Consider the following 21,382-nt stretch of genomic DNA (forward strand, 5'->3'; position numbering starts at 1 on the left):
CGGTAGTGATTAGTGACACACAGTGATATGTCGCAATTTGCCGCAAATTCACCGCAAATTCGCCACTGACAATTTTCACATGCAAATGAGCTTTGCGGCAAACTTGCGGCAAATTGTCCATTGTTGCCAAAGGTTTGCCGGAGTTTCACCACTACTGGTGAAGAGGTGCAAACTTCTGCCAAATATTTGCAGTGAATCACAAGCTCATTTGCATTTGAAAATAATGAACAGCAAACTTGTGTTTACGGCAAGTTTAGATTTTTTGTAAGGGCACTACTTCACTATTCCAAATATAATTATAATTTCAGTCTCAAAATTTCTGAAATCCTCATGTTTGCTGAAACTTATGTTTCATGTATGGGACTATCCCTGGAGGGCAGCAGGGGTTGCTAAATTGAGTATCTTTTATTTTTAAGTGTGTTTTTATTTCCAATAATAATTAATTAATAATAATAATTTTATTTATTTATCACACATTATACATTTGCACATATACAGTGAAATTCTTTTTTCCACATATCCCAGCTAAGCTGGGGTCAGAGTGCAGGGTCAGCCATGATACGGCGCCCCTGGAGCAGACAGGGTCAAGGGCCTTGCTCAAGGACCCAACAGTGGCATCTTGGCAGTCTGTTGGGTATCCACCTTTTTCCTACATCCTGTGATGCTTAGTGTGAAATGTGGGCATTACTTCTGTTGTCAAGTAAACACAGCTGCTGTTGTGGCGTTCGTCCATTCATTCTTTCGTTGTGGTGTTGGGATTTTGAGGAGAGCATGTATGATTTCATGAGGACATACATTAATCACTATATCAGTGTGTTACTGAACGATAATAAACTGCAAAAAAAGTAATAAAGACAAAGAAAGCGTGAACAAAACCAGCACGCTGTTTCTCCCAGATGCAGTTGAGATTTAATCTAAGCACAAACGCAACATTTCGAGCAAAATTATTGGTTGTTTTAGTGGAGTACCTGTGTTAGTTCAGCTTCAGATGTGTGTGCTTGTCATCATTTCACCCTGCATGTTCAAATCAGACAGACACACTGAGGAAGAGCCGTGAAGTTCTCGCCCTTGGGTATGTAATCGCTTTTTCAAGTTTTCCAATCGGACAGTTATTTCCTTTTAAATCTGCACGTTAGTTTAAACTTTTGTTCGGCAGGTGATTGACTAGTGAGAGATGGTGCTTCGCTGCCATCAGGGACGCATCAGGACGGCATTTTGAACCTCATATGCAATGTGGTTTTTGACTACCTCTGTATGTGTTTGTTGTGATCCATTCACAAAGCATTTTACACCTCGTTTACAACTATATTTAGCACTGACCATTTGTGATCAGATCATCCGAAACTTGTCTTATTACCAGCTGTAAACAGGGTCTAAAATTACTGCAGCCAGAGCTAGGGAATGCTATAGAACGGCTTCCGGCAGAAGTCCCACCCACATTAGTTTCCCCAGTAACACCCCCAGGAAAAAGGTGTATACTGTAGTTTCGTCACATTATAACTTTTTGTTTAGCCACCCATTAAGCTCATGAAAACATGCTGCATGAGGAAGGATTACATCAAGATGTAGATTGGAATGCAGGTGTGGAATTTCATATGAATAAGATAGTCTACTCCTATCTCGCCGTTGCTGGTGTGCCAGTGATTACCCCTCCACGTGCCAATGCCGGCACACGTGCCATAGGTTGCCGACCCCTGCACTACAAGCAAAAAGTAGCTTGCTACCGCAGATGCACAGAGCATACTGTCAAAGACAAAGTATATAAAAATGTTATTCACAGGTTTATCAAAGCCATGGCACAGTATATTACAGTTTAGTGCAATACAGTATACAACAGATGCAATATGTATGTGCAAGTAAAACAAACAAACATGTAAATTCATATTTAGGCATGCTACCTATACAAACCCATGTGTTCAACATGTAAAATCATTATTTTAATGTTCATATTTATACTACTACATCTACAAACACGTGTTCAATATGAAAAATCACTATTTTTACTTTTTTTTTTTAACATACAATGCATCCGGAAAGTATTCACAGCGCTTCACTTTTTCCACATTTTGTTATGTTACAGCCTTATTCCAAAATGGATTAAATTCATTATTTTCCTCAAAATTCTACAAACAGTACCCCATAATGACAATGTGAAAGAAGTTTGTTTGAAATCTTTGCAAATTTATTAAAAATAAAAAACGGAAAAAAAAAATCACATGTACATAAGTATTCACAGCCTTTGCCATGACACTCAAAATTGAGCTCAGGTGCATCCTGTTTCCACTGATCATCCTTGAGATGTTTCTACAACTTGATTGGAGTCCACCTGTGGTAAATTCAGTTGATTGGACATGATTTGGAAAGGCACACACCTGTCTATATAAGGTCCCACAGTTAACAGTGCATGTCAGAGCACAAACCAAGCCATGAAGTCCAAGGAATTGTCTGTAGACCTCCGAGACAGGATTGTGTCGAGGCACAGATCTGGGGAAGGGTACAGAAAAAGCATTGAAGGTCCCAATGAGCACAGTGGCCTCCATCATCTGTAAATGGAAGAAGTTTGGAACCACCAGGACTCTTCCTAGAGCTGGCCGCCTGGCCAAACTGAGCGATCGGGGGAGAAGGGCCTTAGACAGGGAGGTGACCAAGAACCAGATGGTCACTCTGACAGAGCTGTAACATAACAAAATGTGGAAAAAGCGAAGCGCTGTGAATACTTTCCGGATGCACTGTGTATATGTATATACCTCTACAAACACTTCCCCATTTAAACGTAATTTAATTTCTACATTTTTGTGTAGAAACCTGTAATTTTGTGTCTAGCTGTTGTATTTCTGTATGTACTGGAAGCTTTTGATAAGATGCCTAATTGATAAGATGTAGGCTAATAAGTATTTTGATACTCTTTTGGTTGGAAAATGTATTTACCTGCAGAAGTCGTTCACAAGCTGCACACGTATTGAACTTAATAAAGATTTTCTTCATCGCTGGCAAATTATAGGATGTATTTGCAGGTTTGGTTTCCATTGATTGATTGTAGATCCACTGCAACCAGCATTATCTTTATTTGCCATGTAAAAAAATATTCATGCGCTTGTGACAGCAGCAGCTGACTCAATTGATGTTTCTCATGATATCAACGACCTCTTGATCTAAAGACTTATGCTTGAAATTAGTTTTAAAGAACTGATTTATACTGCCATTTCTGTTATTTTATAGTTTTGCTAACATTACTATTATTCTAAATTGTGTTGTAATAGTATTAATAAAGAATGAGTTGGTATGTCCAATATAGTGCTATAAACTTTCTCTTGTGCATCTACCCCCACCCCCTCTTACTGCAGAAGTGAATGACATCAGTGAGGTTTTTGTCATGGTGTAAATAAAGCGATACCTCCTCTTTAACAGAGTCATCCCATGTCTGACAGTAATACACTGCAGAATCTCCCACCTCAACATTTTTGATTATCAGCTGGTAGTCAATATTTGATTTGGCTTTCGATGTATTTGAAGTGGCTGGATGTAAAACTGTCCCCGTACTTGTCAGGGGAGCTATGTGAATGACAGTATCTCAAAACAAACTGAGGAGCTGCATTTGGAAGCTGTTTATACCAGAAGACATAGTAGCCTTCATCCTTTGCAATATTACAGTCCATTATAAGAGTTTCCCTTTTGTTCTGTCAGTACTGTGGGATTTTGTGTGAGCACTTTAACAGAACTGACACCTGTAAATTAATAACAAATGTGAGAAATCTTAATTTAATTCCCATAACTCTGAGAGAACAACATGGAAGAGTGAAATGTGCAACTTACATGACAGGATAGTGGGGTGAGTGTAGAATATGATCAGTATCTTGTCTGTGTGATGAGCACTTTGTGTTTAGTGGAGAGATGATGAGAAGAAGAGATGATGACATCAGACTCATACAGACAACTCTGAAAAAGGAGGGTCATCACAATTCAGCCAACCATTTCATCCTTCCATTAAACAGCTTTAACATTCTTCCTTCAGACATGAAAAATATAATTTAGCTGATCATTCTGCAAAAATTCATGTTGACTCAATGTCTAATCATTTTCTAATAAATGAATTCAGTTGTATAAACGGGTCAATAGCTGTTAAAATTGCACAAAATTTTAAAAACTAGATATTTTCAAGGTATTACGTTTATATTTCATCCATTTTATATATAATGAAATCATCCAGATTTTGCAGCAGAATTTCAAGACAAAAACACATTTTCCGGTCATTTAAAACTATACTGCACATGGGCAATTCCACGAAAATGTCAACCATACCATGGAAAAATGGCGATTTCAATCTTATTTTAATCCATCATGCAGACTTGATGGGTATTATAACATAATATATCTCAGATGTCGAAGTCTGCAGATTTCAATGTGTTTTGGATGGTTTCCCCTCATAATGTAAGTGCTGCTTTCACAACTGAGATGTCACATCCGTAATGCTGGTTTTTCCCCATTTATGTAAAAATGACAATGAATACAAAATAAATATTACATGTTCTTTGGAGTGCCAACCCTCCTACATTATGTGGCTATTATTATTTCTGGATTGTGCATTTCAAATCACAGAGTTTTTACAAAGTGTGTGTGGTCTCCCAAAAACACGTGTCCATTTTTTGTCACATCTGTAACGCAAGTTCATTTCCCAATCTACTATCTGTAGGGTTCTATGATTATACATAAAAATTGTTTGATATACTGGTAATGAGTACTTTATATATGAAGTTAAATTTCACATTTTCAGTGAAAATGTCACATCCATAACACTGCAATTGCCCACATATAGTGTGTGTTGATGAGCTATTCTTCATATATAAATCATTTCACTAAATATTTGTTAACTTAAGTGTTAATAAATATATTCTTGATTCTTCTTTACACTTCCCAGTGGGCAATCAATGTTGAAAAGACATCAAATTGACATCAAACATTGACGTCAAAAAACAGGTCAAATATGCAAATCAAACTGACGTCAAAAACTTGACGTCCATTTGACATCCACACACTGATGTCCTATTCTCGACCAACAAAATAACAACACAAAAGTAATAAAATGTAAGAAAAGTTTTATTCATCAAGCTTCAATTCAAAAATACAAATGTAAACTGGATTCTGTATACCCTGAAGGGACTACACTGTTAAAAAAAAACAAAAACAAAAACAAAAAAAAAACGGTCAAATGACTGGCAGCAACGACTGCCAAACAAAAACCGTAAAATTAAAGTAAAATATCCTTATTCAAATAAAGTGCAAAAACAAAAAATTTACATAAATTTTAATTAAAGGTTTTACAGAGAAACACCGTTATTTTACAGGTATTTCCTGAATTATTATGATCAAACACCTTCAATTAAGGGTTAACACATGCTAAAGATTGTAAAATACCCGTTTTATTTTGGAAGACAAAATAAAAAGTCTCTAAAAATACTGTATAAAACATTTTAAAATCATCTCAAACTTGACTGGCAGTGTTTGTGTTTAGATTAAAACCTGTAAAAGTAAAATCTGAATACAACATTTAATTGTACAAACCTTAAATGAAATACAACATTTAATATTTAATTTACTGTACTGATTAACAGTAGAAAGGTTTCTTCAAATTCTCATAAAATATAAGCTTTAAGATTACTGTGAAATATCGGCAACTGAAAACATACTGAAGAAATACAAAATAAACTGATACATCTACAATTAAAGTTGGAAACTTAATTACAAAGTACACACCACTATTGATTCCAAAACACTTTTTTTAATGTATTCAGATTTACAATATCAACCAATTATTCACAAACTGTTCTTCTGAGCCCCCCAGGAGGAACTGAAATCTAAAAATTTCATTTCTCTGTGTCTATCTTGTCTATTAGGGTTACTATCATGAGGTCATGATTTCACCTTTGAAACAGGTGGAGAAAGCAACAAATTGTGCTGTTGAGCTGAGGGGGTTGTGGTCTGTTGTTTTTTAGCTTGTATTTTCCAATTCAGTTTTGTGTTTTTTTCCACAAAATTCTCCTGACCACTGGGGGCTCCGTATATTTCTAATATATGTAGACAAACATTACACTGTCTTTTAATTCAGAATCCTAACTATACAGTGTATTAAGTCAAATCAAAACATAACACAAAAAAAATACAAATAACATTTGCCATTATGAGACAATCTGGCAATGTGAATATAGAGTACTGTCACCTTTGAGAGTGTTAGTTATTAAATGTTTGCCAATTTAACTATGCACCTAATGCATGTCTTAGCACCCCTGTCAGAAAAATGTGAACCACCAAAAGAAGGAAGACATGGATTCACAACAATGGACACTTTTCACATATGTATCATAGCAAGGTAAACACAGTTGTAGTTAAAAAAATATTGACAATTGGTACACCAAAATCAAACCAACCACCAAACTGTAGCTGCATTTACCCTGTTATAACATGTCTGAGGGTCATGAGGGTCTTTCCCTTAATGTTCTCCTGAATATTAAATAAAGGATTGATGATGATGATGACTAATATCTTATTTTACATAGTACTACAGTTGATACATACTAGTGATGGACTTGTCTCTCTGTTGGGTGTCTGTTCTCCCCCGTAAACCTTGTTCCAATGCTTGATCTAAAAAAATGTAAGCAAGTTTCTTATGATTAGCACTTATCAGTGTTGGAAATGGGAATGTAAAAATTGCTCAAAGAAACAGGCAGCTACACATACAGTACATAACAGATTTGGGACAAATATAACATCTCTCCAAGACAAGTACATATTTCTGTGTAGTTAAAGGAAAAATTTGTAAAACAAACAGAAAATTTGTTATTTTATTTTTTTATAACCTGCTAATTTGCATTGATGGACATGACAATGACTTGTCCAGATCATAATTTACTCACACGGCTACCTGTCTGATAGTTTTATCATCCATTGGTACCATGTTATGTCAAGTGTTTTATCAAGTCTATTTTAATTCAGCTATCAAATGTCCATATTTTGAAGTTTAAAAGTGTCCAAGTTAAAGGTTTTACCCAGAATGCATATTACAGTGGCCATCGGATTGCAGAGCTACTTCCTGGATAATTTTGTGGGAATGACCAGACTCCATACCCCATAATGACAAAGCAAACACACAGATTTGTGATAACTTTGCAAATTTATTTATAAAAAAAAAAAAAAATAAAAAAAAAAAAATGGGGCCTGGGTACCTCAGCGAGTATTGACGCTGACTACCACCCCCTGGAGTCGTGAGTTCGAATCCCAGGGCGTGCTGAGTGACTCCAGCCAGGTCTCCTAAGCAACCATATTGGCCCAGTTGCTAGGGAGGGTAGAGTCACATGGGGTAACCTCCTCGTGGTTGTTATAATGTGGTTCTCGCTCTCGGAGGGGCGTGTGGTGAGTTATGCGTGGATACCGTGGAGAATAGCGTGAAGCCTCCTCACGCGCTATGTCTCCGCGGTAATGCACTCAACAAGCCACGTGATAAGATGCATGGATTGATGGTCTCAGACACGGAGGCAACTGAGATTCGTCCTCCGCCACACGGATTGAGGCGAGTAACTATGCTACCACGAAGACTTAGAGCGCATTGGGCACTCCAAATTGGGGAGAAAAAGTGGAGAAAATAAAAAATAAAATAAAAAAGAATTATGGAGGCCACTGTGCTCTTGGGAACCTTCAATGCAGCAGAATTTTTTGTAGCCTTCCCCAGATCTGTGCCTTGACACAATCCTCTCTCTGAGCTCTGCAGACAGTTCCTTTGACCTCATGGCTTGGTTTTTGCTCTGATATGCATTTTCAGCTGTAAAACTTTATATAGACAGATGTGTGCCTTTTCAAATAATGTCCAATTAATTAAATTTGCCACAGGTGGACTCCAATCAAAGTGTAGAAACATCTCAAAGATGATCCAGAGAAATGGGATGCACCTGAGCTCAATTTCAAGTGTCATAGCAAAGTGCCTGAATACTTATCTCAGTGTGATATTTCAGTTTTTTCTTTTTAATAAAGTTACTACAAATCTCTTTTTTGTTAGTCATTAAGGGGTATGAAGTGTAAGAAGTGTGAAAAAAATAATAATGTAAAAATGTTTAGCATAAGGCTGCAGTATAACAAAATGTGGAAAAAATGAAGGGGTCTGAATACTTTCTGAATGCACTGTATGCTTGTATGTGTATTTATGTGAATGTATGCATGAATGTTTCTGTTTATAATAAAATTTTAGCTGTTTTACTTTGTTTTTATGTAAAGCACATTGAACTACTTTTGTATGAGATGGTGCTATATAAATGAAAATTAATTGAAATTGTAGCTTGGTTTCAATTAGTAAGAACAAATCCAATCTCTATATGTCTTGCCTCTGTTTTCTTACCTGTCCCTGGGTTTAATTCTGTTCCCCACCATCTGGTGATTGTCACTCCTGGTTCTTCAGCCTTCTCATGATCTCACAGGTGATGCACTGCTGTGGTCATTTGCTGTGTGAAGTACAGTTGGACACAGTGAAGAATATTGTCAATTATACTGTATCTCACAGCTATTACCTTGGAATATTGGACATTAATTAATAACTTCCATTCTGTTGAGAGATCAGTAACTGCACACCACACCTTTGATATACATATATTTTTTTCCTGGTCCAATAAATACAACAGTACTCCTCAACAGTCAGATGTGTATGCCTATTGTAGTTGTGCTGTAATCTGTTTACAAATTAAGTGACTGTCAACTTGCCATACCACCAGTCATTGTACATGGTGGCAATGGTTGCCAACTATGTACATTTATTTTCGAACAGTATACACAATGTTTGTTGTCTCTCTCACACACACACACACGATGCGATCATAAATGTAAGTTAAACTACATTCAAACTTTTCAGTGAATTGACAGATTTACTTAATTACTGGCTTAAAACAGAAGGAAGGTGGTAACAATGTCACCACTCACCAAAACTGCTCTCGTTATAACACAATCAAGTAAACATTAACGTTACTTTACCTCTCAAATTCATAACGAGTTCGTTTGAACTTTAAAGTAGCTGACAACATTAACACATACTAGCAACACACAGCAACAATGGCTGCTGCTGCTACTACTACAATGAAATATGTACTAATATCTCAATTAGCATCTCACTTTAACACACGACATCTTGATGAAGTAAATATACACATACAGAGGTATTTACCTTCTGCAGGTTGCGATATGTCCGTTACCTGCTGGTGAAACTCTTAATGGGCATAATTATACTCCGGCAGATTTTACAACTTTCAAACGTCTCCTCTGCTTTCCCCATTTTTATTCTGGCCTACATAAATAAGGGTATGAAAACAAAACATAACGTTACATTAGGTTAATACAGAAAATAACAGGGAAAATGTTTTCTTACATGATATCGCCATATTTTCACTTACGTGACCAAACAGCTCCTGTCTATGTCTTCCTCTGTGACCATATTCCATGTTTTTGTTCTCGGTTGACATCCAACAACTCAAATTCGCTCAAAATAAGCATTTAGCAGGAAGACGTAAAATAATGCAGATAACAGCCACTACTAGAGGACCGTGGCGAGTAGCAGTGCGGATCAGCACGCCCACTCAAACAGACGTGTTTTCAAACATGACCGGTGAGAGGCGCGAACAGTTCTCATTGGCTAGTTTCCTGAATGACAGTCAGATTAACCAATCATTCTCAAAGCAACACGACGAGACAGCCAATAGTAATTGTTTCAACGTGGTAACATAGCAACTATAGGGAAAGACGATTTGTTTTAAAAGAAAATAAATGCGTGTAATTACATTTATTTGTTGGCTGTTGTATTTAATTTATTTATCAAATTGTGTTTTCCTTGAAGTGTATGAATAAAGATGTAATAATGTATGGTAAAGTTGTTAATACATATATATTACGCCATAAATATATATAAATCCCAATTCAACATACTAATCATTGATGTCAATTTGACGTCTAAAATCACATATTGATTTGAAGTAAATTGAACGTCAAACATATTGGCCTACATATACATTAAACCAATTTCAGTGTGGGATTAACTTCCTATTTTCACCCAATTACCACTGGAAGAAATTGCCGTCCAAACTGAATTTAAAATGATGTTATACAGCATGTTGATCAAGTCTTGACTAATATTTGACGTAAAATCGATATCAAGGTGCCCGCTGGGTTAAAGGCTACATAAAAGAATATATAATAAGAATAAAACATACCATAAATTAAATGTCACACAAATCAACAATGCTTCACAAGGGGTGGTAGACAATAGAGTGGAAAGAAACGTTATTTGAGGAGAAAGGGGAGCAAAAGTCACCATTACGGAGTCTTTTCACTATCGATACAGTTCCTGAAATGTACAAGTTAAACTGGCCGGAAATATTGTCGTGAGAAGATGAAAGTCCGGAGAAGAAGAAGGTGTCGCGGTTGTCTGTAGGTGGCGGGAATGCACCAAAAGAAAAAGACTTTTACTTTGAAAGCATCGTTGCCATGAGGATACAGGAACTCTGCTCATGTCAAAGCCTCTCATCTTAAAACAGCATCATCAGGCTCACTGTTAGAGATCATGTGCTTATTGCTCGGCGCAACAGGAGTTGGAAAAACGCTTTTACTGAAGCGACTTCAGAATATCCTTCACCAGTTGTTTACACTAGATCGCCAACATGCTGTGCTTCGTTAACTGTCTGATACTTCCTTAAAATAGTTTACACTTTGAGCTGCAGGGATTTATTTTAAACTGTTAATAACCATGTGTAATTGTTTTTATGAATATGACTTCTTAATCTGGACTAACAGTTGTGTCAGGTCGACTCTGCAGATTTGGGTGAAGCGCCCGTCACGCTGCCAACGGTGAGATGCGCTGCCGGTCCAAATTAAATTAACATGTTCGTAAGATTTAAAAAATGAATCAGATAAATAATGCAAAGGTAAGTGTTAATAAATGCATTGTGCCATTTCAGTATAAATTAATTAATTTTAATACGTGTTGGGGAATAAGTGCCTCATTAGTGGTGTCAGGTTGACGTCACTTTTCAGTTGTTTCCCATACAACATCACGGTAACAGGGTTGATTATTCCCTACTGACAAACATAAAAAAGGTGATCAAATAGGAGATTTTAACTTGTTTTTGAACACGTGATGTCATTATGGAATTTCTTTTTAATTTATGCAATAGTTAATTCATTTTAGAAGGAAAATATGTTTGTAACAGGGTTGACGAAAAACTGTGAACGCAACATGCACAAATATAAAATTGAGAGAAAATGCTAGCTTTTTTTTTTTTTTTTTATCAGTACATTTTAATCAACACGTTGTTGATGTGATTAGAACAATGGCTATTGCAACACTATTTCTATAAAAATGTCTATAAAAGCTATTCATTAATTCTTTTTTTTTTTTTTTTTTTTTTTTTTTACACATACACTATATTGCCAAAAGTATTCGCTCATCTGCCTTTAGACGCATATGAACTTAAGTGACATCCCATTCTTAATCCATAGGATTTAATATGACGTCGGCCCACCCTTTGCAGCTATAACAGCTTCAACTCTTCTGGGAAGGCTTTCCACAAGGTTTAGGAGTGTGTTTATGGGAATTTTTGACCATTCTTCCAGAAGCGCATTTGTGAGGTCAGACACTGATGTTGGACGAGAAGGCCTGGCTCGCAGTCTTCGCTCTAATTCATCCCAAAGGTGCTCTATCGGGTTGAGGTCAGGACTCTGTGCAGGCCAGTCAAGTTCTTCCACACCAAACTCGCTCATCCATGTCTTTATGGACCTTGCTTTGTGCACTGGTGCGCAGTCATGTTGGAACAGGAAGGGGCCATCCCCAAACTGTTCCCACAAAGTTGGGAGCATGGAATTGTCCAAAATCTCTTGGTATGCTGAAGCATTCAGAGTTCCTTTCACTGGAAATAAGGGGCCAAGCCCAGCTCCTGAAAAACAACCCCACACCATAATCCCCCTCCACCAAACTTCACAGTTGGCACAATGCAGTCAGACAAGTACCGTTCTCCTGGCAACCGCCAAACCCAGACTCGTCCATCAGATTGCCAGATGGAGAAGCGTGATTCGTCACTCCAGAGAACGCGTCTCCACTGCTCTAGAGTCCAGTGGTGGCGTGCTTTACACCACTGCATCCGACGCTTTGCATTGCACTTGGTGATGTATGGCTTGGATGCAGCTGCTCAGCCATGGAAACCCATTCCATGAAGCTCTCTACGCACTGTTCTTGAGCTAATCTGAAGGCCACATGAACTTTGGAGGTCTGTAGCGATTGACTCTAAAGAAAGTTGGCGACCTCTGCGCACTATACGCCTCAGCATCCGCTGACCCCGCTCTGTCATTTTACGTGGCCTACCACTTCGTGGCTGAGTTGCTGTCATTCCTAATCGCTTCCACTTTGTTATAATACCACTGACAGTTGACTGTGGAATATTTAGTAGCGAGGAAATTTCACGACTGGACTTGTTGCACAGGTGGCATCCTATCACAGTACCACGCTGGAATTCACTGAGCTCCTGAGAGCAGCCCATTCTTTCACAAATGTTTGTAGAAGCAGTCTGCATGCCTAGGTGCTTCATTTTATACACCTGTGGCCATGGAAGTGATTGGAACACCTGAATTCAATTATTTGGATGGGTGAGCGAATACTTTTGGCAATATAGTGTATTTACTTGAGGTACACAAATTGCACCCGTTTAGTTGAATGACCCTCATGCTGTCCCTTGTTGTAAAGATGTTTATTAATATTGTGTTTGAAATATCTTTTATTCAGGTTGGCACCAACCTCACAGACCTCACATTTCGGAGGAAGAAGATAACTGTACGAGAGTTGGGAGGCTGTATGGGGCCCATTTGGCCCAAATACTACTTGGATTGCACATCCGTTATTGTGAGTATCAACCACTGATCTATCAACATTGCTGGGTAAATTTCTTCTGAATTGTAATCTGGTACTGATTATAAATGACATGAGTTCAATTATAGTCAGAAACAATTTTTGGATTACATTATTTTAAGGTAATCTACTCTCACCGAGCACTTTATTAGGTACACCTGTACATCTACTTATTCATGCAATTATCTAATCAGCCAATGATATGACAGCAGTGTAATTAATAAAATCATGCATATATGGGTCAGAAACTTCAGTTAATGTTCACATCAACCATCAGAATGGGGGAAAAATGTGATCTCAGTGATTTGGATCATGGCATGATTGTTGGTGCCAGATGTATTTCTGTAACTGCTGATCTCCTGGGATTTTCACACACAATAGTCTCGAGTGTAAAGATAATGGTGTGAAAAACCACTAAGCGGCAGTCCTGTGGACAAAAACGTCTTGTTGATGAGAGATGTCAACAGAGAATGGTCAGACTGGTTCGAGCTGACAGAAAGGCTACGGTAACTCAGATAACCCCTCTGTACAATTGTAGTGAGCAGATTAGCAAATCAGAATTCACAACACATCGAACCTTGAGGCGGATTGGCTACAACAGCAGAAGACCACGTCGGGCACTTTATTAGGATCATAGAGTTTTTAATAAAGTTCTTGATGAGTGTAATCTGATTGCTTTCGGATTACCTCTGACCAAATTCTTGTTAATTTAATGCCACATGCATTTGAGTAGGACAGGCTTGTACCATTTTTACAGTGTTGCTTAAAGGTGCTATATGTAAGATTGACAACAAGCGTTTGAAATGGGTACTGCAGTCCAAATTTAAAATATTGGAGAGTTGTCTACCCCGCCCCAGACTCGAAGTTCATGTGGGTTGCCAGAATGTTGACACAATCAAATTAGCCAACTCCGCATCCGTTTTAAAGGATTTCTGGGCTTTAAGCTGTCTCCATCTTTCAAAGGCATCTCCAATATTTATCCTTGTTTTACTACGCCTCTGGTCATGGTGGTTTTTAGACGGATGGCGAGGCTTTTTAGGTCGGGTGGAATCTGTTATCTTTGATCCAGTTCCATGGCTGCAGCACGCAGTGTTGTTTGCCAGCAAACTTGTTCAAATCTTGCAACCCGGCGGTGTCGAAATACTATTGGTGAGTGGGCAGTGGGCAGATCACACAGGCCAAAACATAAACAGAAATTCCAGCCTGGAATGGAAACTTCAAAGAATATACTCGCTGTAGTATTGTTATCGGAGAAGCCAGTATTTCAACTTAGCATGTTTCCTAATCCTCTAATGACATATTATGGTAATTTTATGATTTAGTACAGTAAAAATATTACATATAGCACCTTTAAATGTAAAGTAAAAAAGTAACAATTTGAATAATGGTTCAAAAATGTGAATTGATATGAGTTTGTTTGTTTGTTTGTGTGTGTGTGTTTGTGTTTCTGAATGAAATAAAAAATGCTCTTAAAATGTTCTTACTCCAGCAATTTTGGCATACAAACACCATCCATGTGTGGTAACAGATCAGTTATATTTGTGAATCAACATCACAAAAAAAGTCTCAAGTTGTCACAAAAGTGCATTCATGTACAGCCAAGTACAAAAGCAATTTGTTAAACTAAACTTTACCACACTAATGCAAAAGAAGAAGAATTAGAGGTATCAATAAATTATGAGCAGTTTAGTGCCTTTGATTAATATATAATCATGTAATCCAAAAAAGTAACTTTAATCTGATTGAGTATTTTAAAATGTAATTTTAAAACTCTTTATACTTATATTTTCTATTCACTTTTGTTTTTATTCTATCTTTTTATTATTATTATCTCTGTCTTGTTGTTGTATTGTTTGTGCACTGGAAGCTTCTGTCACCAAGACAAATTAGCATTCTTGGCAATAAAGCTTATTCTGATTCTGAAGTACTGGATTTTTGTCACAGACATAAGACAAAAATCACAGACAGTCAGCATAAATGTCATCCATACGACTCCAGTGGTTAATGTATTCTAAAGTTATACGATCGCTTTTGGTGCGATAAAGATAAACATTTAAGTACTATTTTTAACTCTAAATCATGCTTCTAAATCATGCTTTAACCACTGGTGTCATATGAATAATGTTTATGTTGACTGTCTGTGATTTTTGGAGCTTCAAAAGAGAAATCTCCATTCACTTGCATTTTAAGGACCTACTGAGCTGAGATATTTTTAAATTTTTCTTCAAATGTGTTCTGGTGGGGGAAAAAGGCATACACACCTGAGGGCGAGTAAATAATGAGATCAATTTAATTTTTGAGTGAACTATCCCTTTAAACAATAATATTCTCATTACACGTGTGGCAGGGCGGAGGGATAAGGTTGATTAAGCCTGAGAGGGATAAGGCCGACCTGAGACGGCAGTGCGAGAGAGAGAGAGTTACAGACAGCTGTCCGGCACCTGCGTGTGTTTGTCTTTTTGGTTTAAGTTGATTATTAAAATATTATTTATATTGTTAAGCCAGTTCTCGCCGCCTCCTTTCCATTGAGTGTGTTACAACATGTTCACTTAATTAGAAAACACTTTGGACTATAAATCATTAAATAAGATATGATTAATTCTAAATTGATATACCCAGTCCTTGCATGTGCACCAAAACGTGGTATGCATCCTTCAAATATGATCCATAACAAACACTCAATTTTAACATACGCCTCTTCTGAACACATATTTAATGCAATTTATAAGCATTTTGTGTAAAATTTGATATTTACCCAAGTATTTCTCAAACGATGAACAAAACCGGGAGCTCTCCTGCACAACGCATGCTCTCACGTCTCCAACTCCAGTGAGAGAGTGCCTGAAAGCGGGTGTCGCAAAACTCTGGTTCTTGAAGGGGTCACGTCCAATTTATGATGAGTTAAATTACATGAAATTTCTCCACTTGGCTACACTAAAATGTGAGGAATATTAATAGTATAGAATAAGTAAGTGTCCAAACTTTTGACTGATTTGACCTTGCTCGATGGCGGAGGTAGAATCCTTGCAGTACTTGCAAATAATGCGTGTACATTCACTAAATAATCTTGTTGCCCATTAAGATTTATATTTATTTGTTCTTTCTGCATTTTAGTTTATGGTGGATTGTGCAAACATCTCCCAGATTTCCTCCTCGTGCGTTCAGATGCTGTCTGTACTCTCTGCTGAGCCACTTCAAGCTGCTGCTGTACTTGTACTTTTCAACAAAAGGTCAGTTTAATTAATACGCTACTGCTATGTTCAGAGTGGAATACCAAAGCCATACGCACACTACAAGACTGAAGCTTGTCACTCTACACAGTCAGCTTAATACATACTAGTGGTGGGGATTTTGATTAATCTTAGTGACTTGTCAACTTCTGAATCCGTTCACCAAAAATATTAGTACAGAATTGTTCACCGATTTTTTTTATTTTTTATTTTTTTATTTATTTATTTTAAGTGAACATTTCTGCAAATTATGCCTTTGCCCCAGTAGGTGGCAATAAATTAGTATATTTTATTTGTTTTGAGTGAGTCACTGAACCAAAAGTCATTCCCGATTGAAAAAGTCTATACAGCTCCGGAAAAAATTAAGAGTACATGGTCACGTTATGCGTCAACTACCCAAATATTATTTGTACTCAGTACTCATATTTATACAACATATTCTATTTATTTTGATATTGATGTCACACTAACTTTATTTCCTGGTATTATTCCTCACCTTTAGGGATCTGCCATGCACCATGTCTCTTGTGGAGCTGAAATCATTGTTCAGAATGGATGACATCATTAGAACTGCACCTCAGTCTATCACAACATTAGAGATCAGTGCACGTTCTGGCCAGGGTCTTCAGGATGTGCTCAACTGGCTCTTTTCAAACCGGTCTGACACGTGATAGATGTGGATGTTGAGAACTGCTGGCCAATGTTATATCACAGAACATGGTATACACTGACAAATGTGATGTGAAGATCTAATAGTGATTTCCACTCAGCCCGCTATGTAGAGTCCCACTTGTGTTGTGCAAACACACATTCTTTTGAGCAACAGTTTTGAAATGTGGAAGAAGGTGATGTGGTTGATTTCTAACAAAATTATTTAGTCACATACAGGGAGGGTCCCTATGACTTAAAAGTGATACTTCACCAAAAATTATAATTCTGTAATAATTTAATCAAATGACATTAAGAATATTATTTTCAAGATTTGTGAAGCCATACAATATTTAAGTGAAATTTAAGTCTGCTTGACAGCCCATGATAATAGTACAGTATGTAATTATTGTATGCAATTAAGCAGCTCAGATGTTCTTCAAAATATCTTATACAAGTTATTATAAGATATTATGCATCTTATTATAACATAATAAATTAATATGTTATTCAAATTATTAACAATTTGAAGAATCTCTTAGCAATAACAAAACAATCCTGATAAACCGTTCAACAGCACTGGGATGCTTCTCTATTTTGTTTTATCACTCAGCTTTTCTGTGTTCATGGCTTATTCAAATAAAATAATTTTCAAATGACTGTTCATTTTGATATCTTTCCCTGATTTGTTCAGTGGCCATTTCTGGAAATTGCATGTTTATGCCAATAGGTGGAGACAAATGAGTGTCTTTTATATTATGAGCGATGTCATTCAGTCATTGACTCAACTGATTGGTTGATCGAGTTGTTCAACACCAAAACAATGGAAGTGAACTAGAACAATTAATTCACTAAACAGATTTATTCAAAAACATGGATTCATTTATGAAGGAACCTCCACTAGTTAAAAATAGAGTAGGTTTGCCAACTGTCCTGGGCAGCCTGATCTCACAGTGAAATCGGAAAGTGTAGATTGACTTTTCTTTAGCAAATTCGGTATATGCTGACTAAAATTTAAAACACTGCCACCAGTGGCCAAAGTGGTAAGTGTTGTAGGGCGTATAGGCATGTGTGAGCTCCATTTATGTCCAGGAGAGCTGGCCAAAAGCTAGTTGTGAAGCGAGTTCCTTTCAGCTGTACAGGATGTAATACAGTGACGAGGAATGCATAATTTATGGACTCTTCCCCCCAACCCAAACCTAAACCTAGCCATTAGTGGAGTCAAAATGAAATGTTAAGGGGAAAAGTGCAACCTCTGAATCACGCTCATCACTGATTAAGCAAACACAATAACTTCCTGGTTTCAATGTGGATAAGAACCCGGGTCTCACACTGCTGATGCGACACACTGCCGGTCGAGTCACATGGGAAGGTAAACACACTGAAACTAATGCAAAAATGTCTGGTGGGAAATGTAGCATGTCAGCGAGTTGGCATACTGTAGACGATCCAAGGGTACCGGAACTTTCGGAAACATCATGCTGACTTCTTGTGTGATCATGTTGGTCCTGGGATGACCCGTACAGGGCACCTATTGTCACCTATTTAAGTGGCGAAACACTCGAAGGGGATCCGTATTGAGGAGCTCCAATTGCTCGAATGTTCCGTATTCTTTTGGCAAATCCGGCAAACCCTGGTATTAAGAGCAGTACGAAGAGTGGAGTTGTGCTTGATTCTTTGGCTACTCTTGGAAACATTTTCGTTGGTTGAGAAGATATACATTAACTAACTGGCCAAATTTCTTTAAAAGGTGCTGTCGCACACTGTGTACTGTAAGTTGCGGAAAAAGATATCGCAAGCTCTGGTCATGGTTAATAAAGTTGTTTTGGTGAAGGATTCGATTTACAAACCACAATTATAACCCTTTTATCTGACATACTGGTACAAGAATCCATGTCCAGAATGACATTCCTTATCTGGATTAATTTTAATCATCTCCCATTGATTTCATTTCGTATATATCGGTCATCTCAAGTAAATTAAAGGAGAGCATTGCAAGAAGTCATCAGATACTCCGGGCTAAGAAAGGGACACTAAAGCGGAGCTAGAAACTGGTGCAAGAAATCAACAATAGGACAATCTGCGTTCTTGGAGGGCTCTCGGGGAGGGGCAGTGGAGAGAGAGGTATAGTTAATGTGTGTGATTATTTTATTTATTTATTTATTTTTGTGTATATACTCATATGTGACCACGGGAATGTTTGTTGAGGGTCAGGGTAGGGTTGGGGATTGGGAGGGGGAGGGGTAATGGTGGGGGTTAAATGCTGATTCTGTGTATATATGTTTTGCTTTTCTTTTTTATTGATTCATACATTAAAATAAAATTTAATCACAAAAAAACAAAAAAAAAACAATAGTACAATCCCCAAAATGCATGAGAGGCTTTGGACTTGTGCTTGGTTATGGATTGGGTTTTATGGTATGAGTAACAAATCCCTTCCCAAAAAAGGAAAAAATCTCACTATACTGTAAGTATGAGGTGTGTTTAAAGTTGAAGTAAGATTAAACATTTAAATCTCAACCTTTAAATTGTGCCATTTATTTGTAGTTTCTTATAAAGCTTGCATAAATCTGTATTGCCATGTAATGCATAGTAGACGTTCACACATGCAGTGATTACAGTGGAAGGGGTGTTCACACATAGAGCGTTTTTATTGTTGGAGGTCACAAAGAGGCTGTTTTGATGGGCGTAGAGGTTGTTCCTGCTGCTGGATGCCCTAACGTTATTGGTGGGCTGCACAACTGTCATAGCTTTTGAAAATCTGATCACAAATAGGATGTATCCACAGTTTTCCTTACCAACCACTGGACGGTGCCATGATGATTCTGATTGCCTGTACTGTATTTTGGCTCTGGTATTCATAACAAGCAATGTAAAAACTACCAAAACAATCATTTGAAGTGTTAGTTGGAGTAAAAATGAGTTCAGGCTCAACTTGTGCAGTTGTTTGCTGTCATATCATTAACTACTTTGAGTTGGTATCAATGTAACTAACCTCAGGCTATCACTTCATATCATATACCCACTCTGGTGTGGCACTATGAAAAGACGTTTATTACTACTCTGTTAGTATAGGCACTATTAGCACATTTAATATGCTAAACATCACATTATCCACTAAAAACATATGCTGATGCAAGTGAAAAAACTGGAGACCGGAAAACAAAAACAGGCTTCCGTTATGAATTGTGGAACACTTCAACTTTCAGGGAAAAGTGGGTAGCCAGTAAAAAATAAGATCTTATTCTAATTTGACATGGAATTAGTTTTCTTGCCACTAAAAGTTAACTAATGGAAAACAAGGGGAGTGTTAGGGAAACCAGTTTGAAAACTGTTTGACTTATGGTCACTTTGTTGGTGCAAATCACTGTATGTGTGAACGCCCCTTAAGAGTGCCTGCAAAGAGCAAAACCAGGAGGTTGTCAAAAGAGCCAAGCCATTTAAAAAAGTTCCAGTTGAGTTAAGTTGGTGGTTAAAATCTTGAGGCCAGTAAATAGTGCCAGGCCTTGTTTGGGTCTTTTATAGGAATGGATTCTGATTGTGTTGGTCTGGATCTCCAAGCGTGGATGTGGTTGACAGGGGGAGCAGTGGTTGGGGCAGGTTTCCATGGATCTCCAGCTGAGCCTGCACAGACTGTGTGACGGTACTAGGCAGGGAGGAGGGCTGGTTGCTGGCGGGCATGGACTGAGTGCCACTGAATGGGAGGGATGTGGGTACAGGCGATGTGGAACTGGGACGCATCTGATTAAGAGTGAGACGTGGTTGTTCATGCTGGAATGGATTAGCCACTGAGGGAGCGTTCTCTCCTAGATGAGACAGAATGGGGAAAAAAGGAATTATAATGTTATGCTTTTCGACACACAAAGGCTGTGCACCATTCAGAAGTGGTTTAGATGGCAAACAGGATCCGGGATTGGAATTAGAATTTAAATTTAAGGAAGTAGAATTAAAATGGAAAACATTTCTAAGAAGACTTCAGTAAGTGTAATTAAAACAAATAAAAAATAAAATTCAGTCAATTACTCATAAACATGTTATCATACAGCATATACCATAGGGTACATGTCCAGAAACATTTGATGATATTAAGAATCAATATTTCAAATGGCATTTATAGAAAATCCCATATAATTTAGATTTATTTTCTTATTGTATTTAATCAAATTAACTTTCTTTTTATGGAAAATGGTGAAAGAACACTTTCCAGGAATGCTCTTATATATAATCAATTATCAAATAATCAAAGATTCAAATTCAAAAATCTATTTTTTTTATTTTTATTAAATTACAATTTTGATGGCTTTTCAAAAATACTGTACATATCATGAAATTATGGAGCCCGTTGGAGAACAGTGAGGGAATTTATTTTTTTATTTTTTTATGAAATAGTTTTGTTCTCTCACAAAAAGTTCTGTATTCCCTCGCAGTAATTTTGGGTTCCCTCACAATAGTTTTTCCATCCCAAGATTTACCATGGTTTTACTGCAGTAACCATTTTTATCCATGGTATTTGTTGTTAAACCATCGTAATAATATAGGAAAACCAAAACTATGGAAACAATCATTTAGCTAATAATAATAATAA

The 21,382-nt window shown here is 37.2% G+C and overlaps 2 protein-coding genes and 1 long non-coding RNA gene across 6 annotated transcripts in view; 1 reads left to right on the forward strand and 2 right to left on the reverse strand.

The window, feature by feature from the left end:
* Positions 1-5,116: 5,116 nt before the first annotated feature.
* LOC127449798 (uncharacterized) lies at positions 5,117-10,446 on the reverse strand. The gene is made up of 4 exons (XR_007898804.1): positions 9,423-10,446; positions 9,197-9,316; positions 8,381-8,483; positions 5,117-6,636 (listed from the first exon to the last, which is right to left on the reverse strand). It is a non-coding gene; the product is annotated as an uncharacterized LOC127449798 (long non-coding RNA).
* Positions 10,447-10,490: 44 nt separating this feature from the next.
* Positions 10,491-17,507, forward strand: LOC127449797 (ADP-ribosylation factor-like protein 16). Of its 2 annotated transcripts, none has more exons than XM_051713349.1 (5): positions 10,491-10,646; positions 10,814-10,869; positions 12,797-12,913; positions 16,034-16,149; positions 16,652-17,507. In XM_051713349.1, the coding sequence occupies exons 1-5, from the start codon at positions 10,586-10,588 to the stop codon at positions 16,818-16,820; spliced, it is 519 nt and encodes a 172-aa protein (XP_051569309.1). In that variant the 5' UTR covers positions 10,491-10,585; the 3' UTR covers positions 16,821-17,507. The 2 variants fall into 2 exon arrangements, with proteins under 2 accessions (XP_051569309.1, XP_051569310.1); XM_051713350.1 differs by having other exon boundaries at positions 10,554-10,646; positions 10,814-10,946.
* Positions 17,508-19,075: 1,568 nt separating this feature from the next.
* LOC127449787 (epsin-3-like) overlaps positions 19,076-21,382 on the reverse strand; it is a 37,149-nt gene continuing 34,842 nt past the window's right edge. For all 3 annotated transcript variants that reach the window (XM_051713338.1, XM_051713335.1, XM_051713337.1), the window contains one exon: positions 19,076-20,603. In XM_051713338.1, coding sequence (XP_051569298.1) covers positions 20,317-20,603 — 287 coding nt within the window. In that variant the 3' untranslated portion in view covers positions 19,076-20,316. The remainder of the gene's footprint in view (positions 20,604-21,382) is intronic.

Source organism: Myxocyprinus asiaticus, chromosome 13 (assembly GCF_019703515.2).
Source record: "Myxocyprinus asiaticus isolate MX2 ecotype Aquarium Trade chromosome 13, UBuf_Myxa_2, whole genome shotgun sequence".
In the NCBI taxonomy this organism is placed as follows: domain Eukaryota; kingdom Metazoa; phylum Chordata; class Actinopteri; order Cypriniformes; family Catostomidae; genus Myxocyprinus; species Myxocyprinus asiaticus.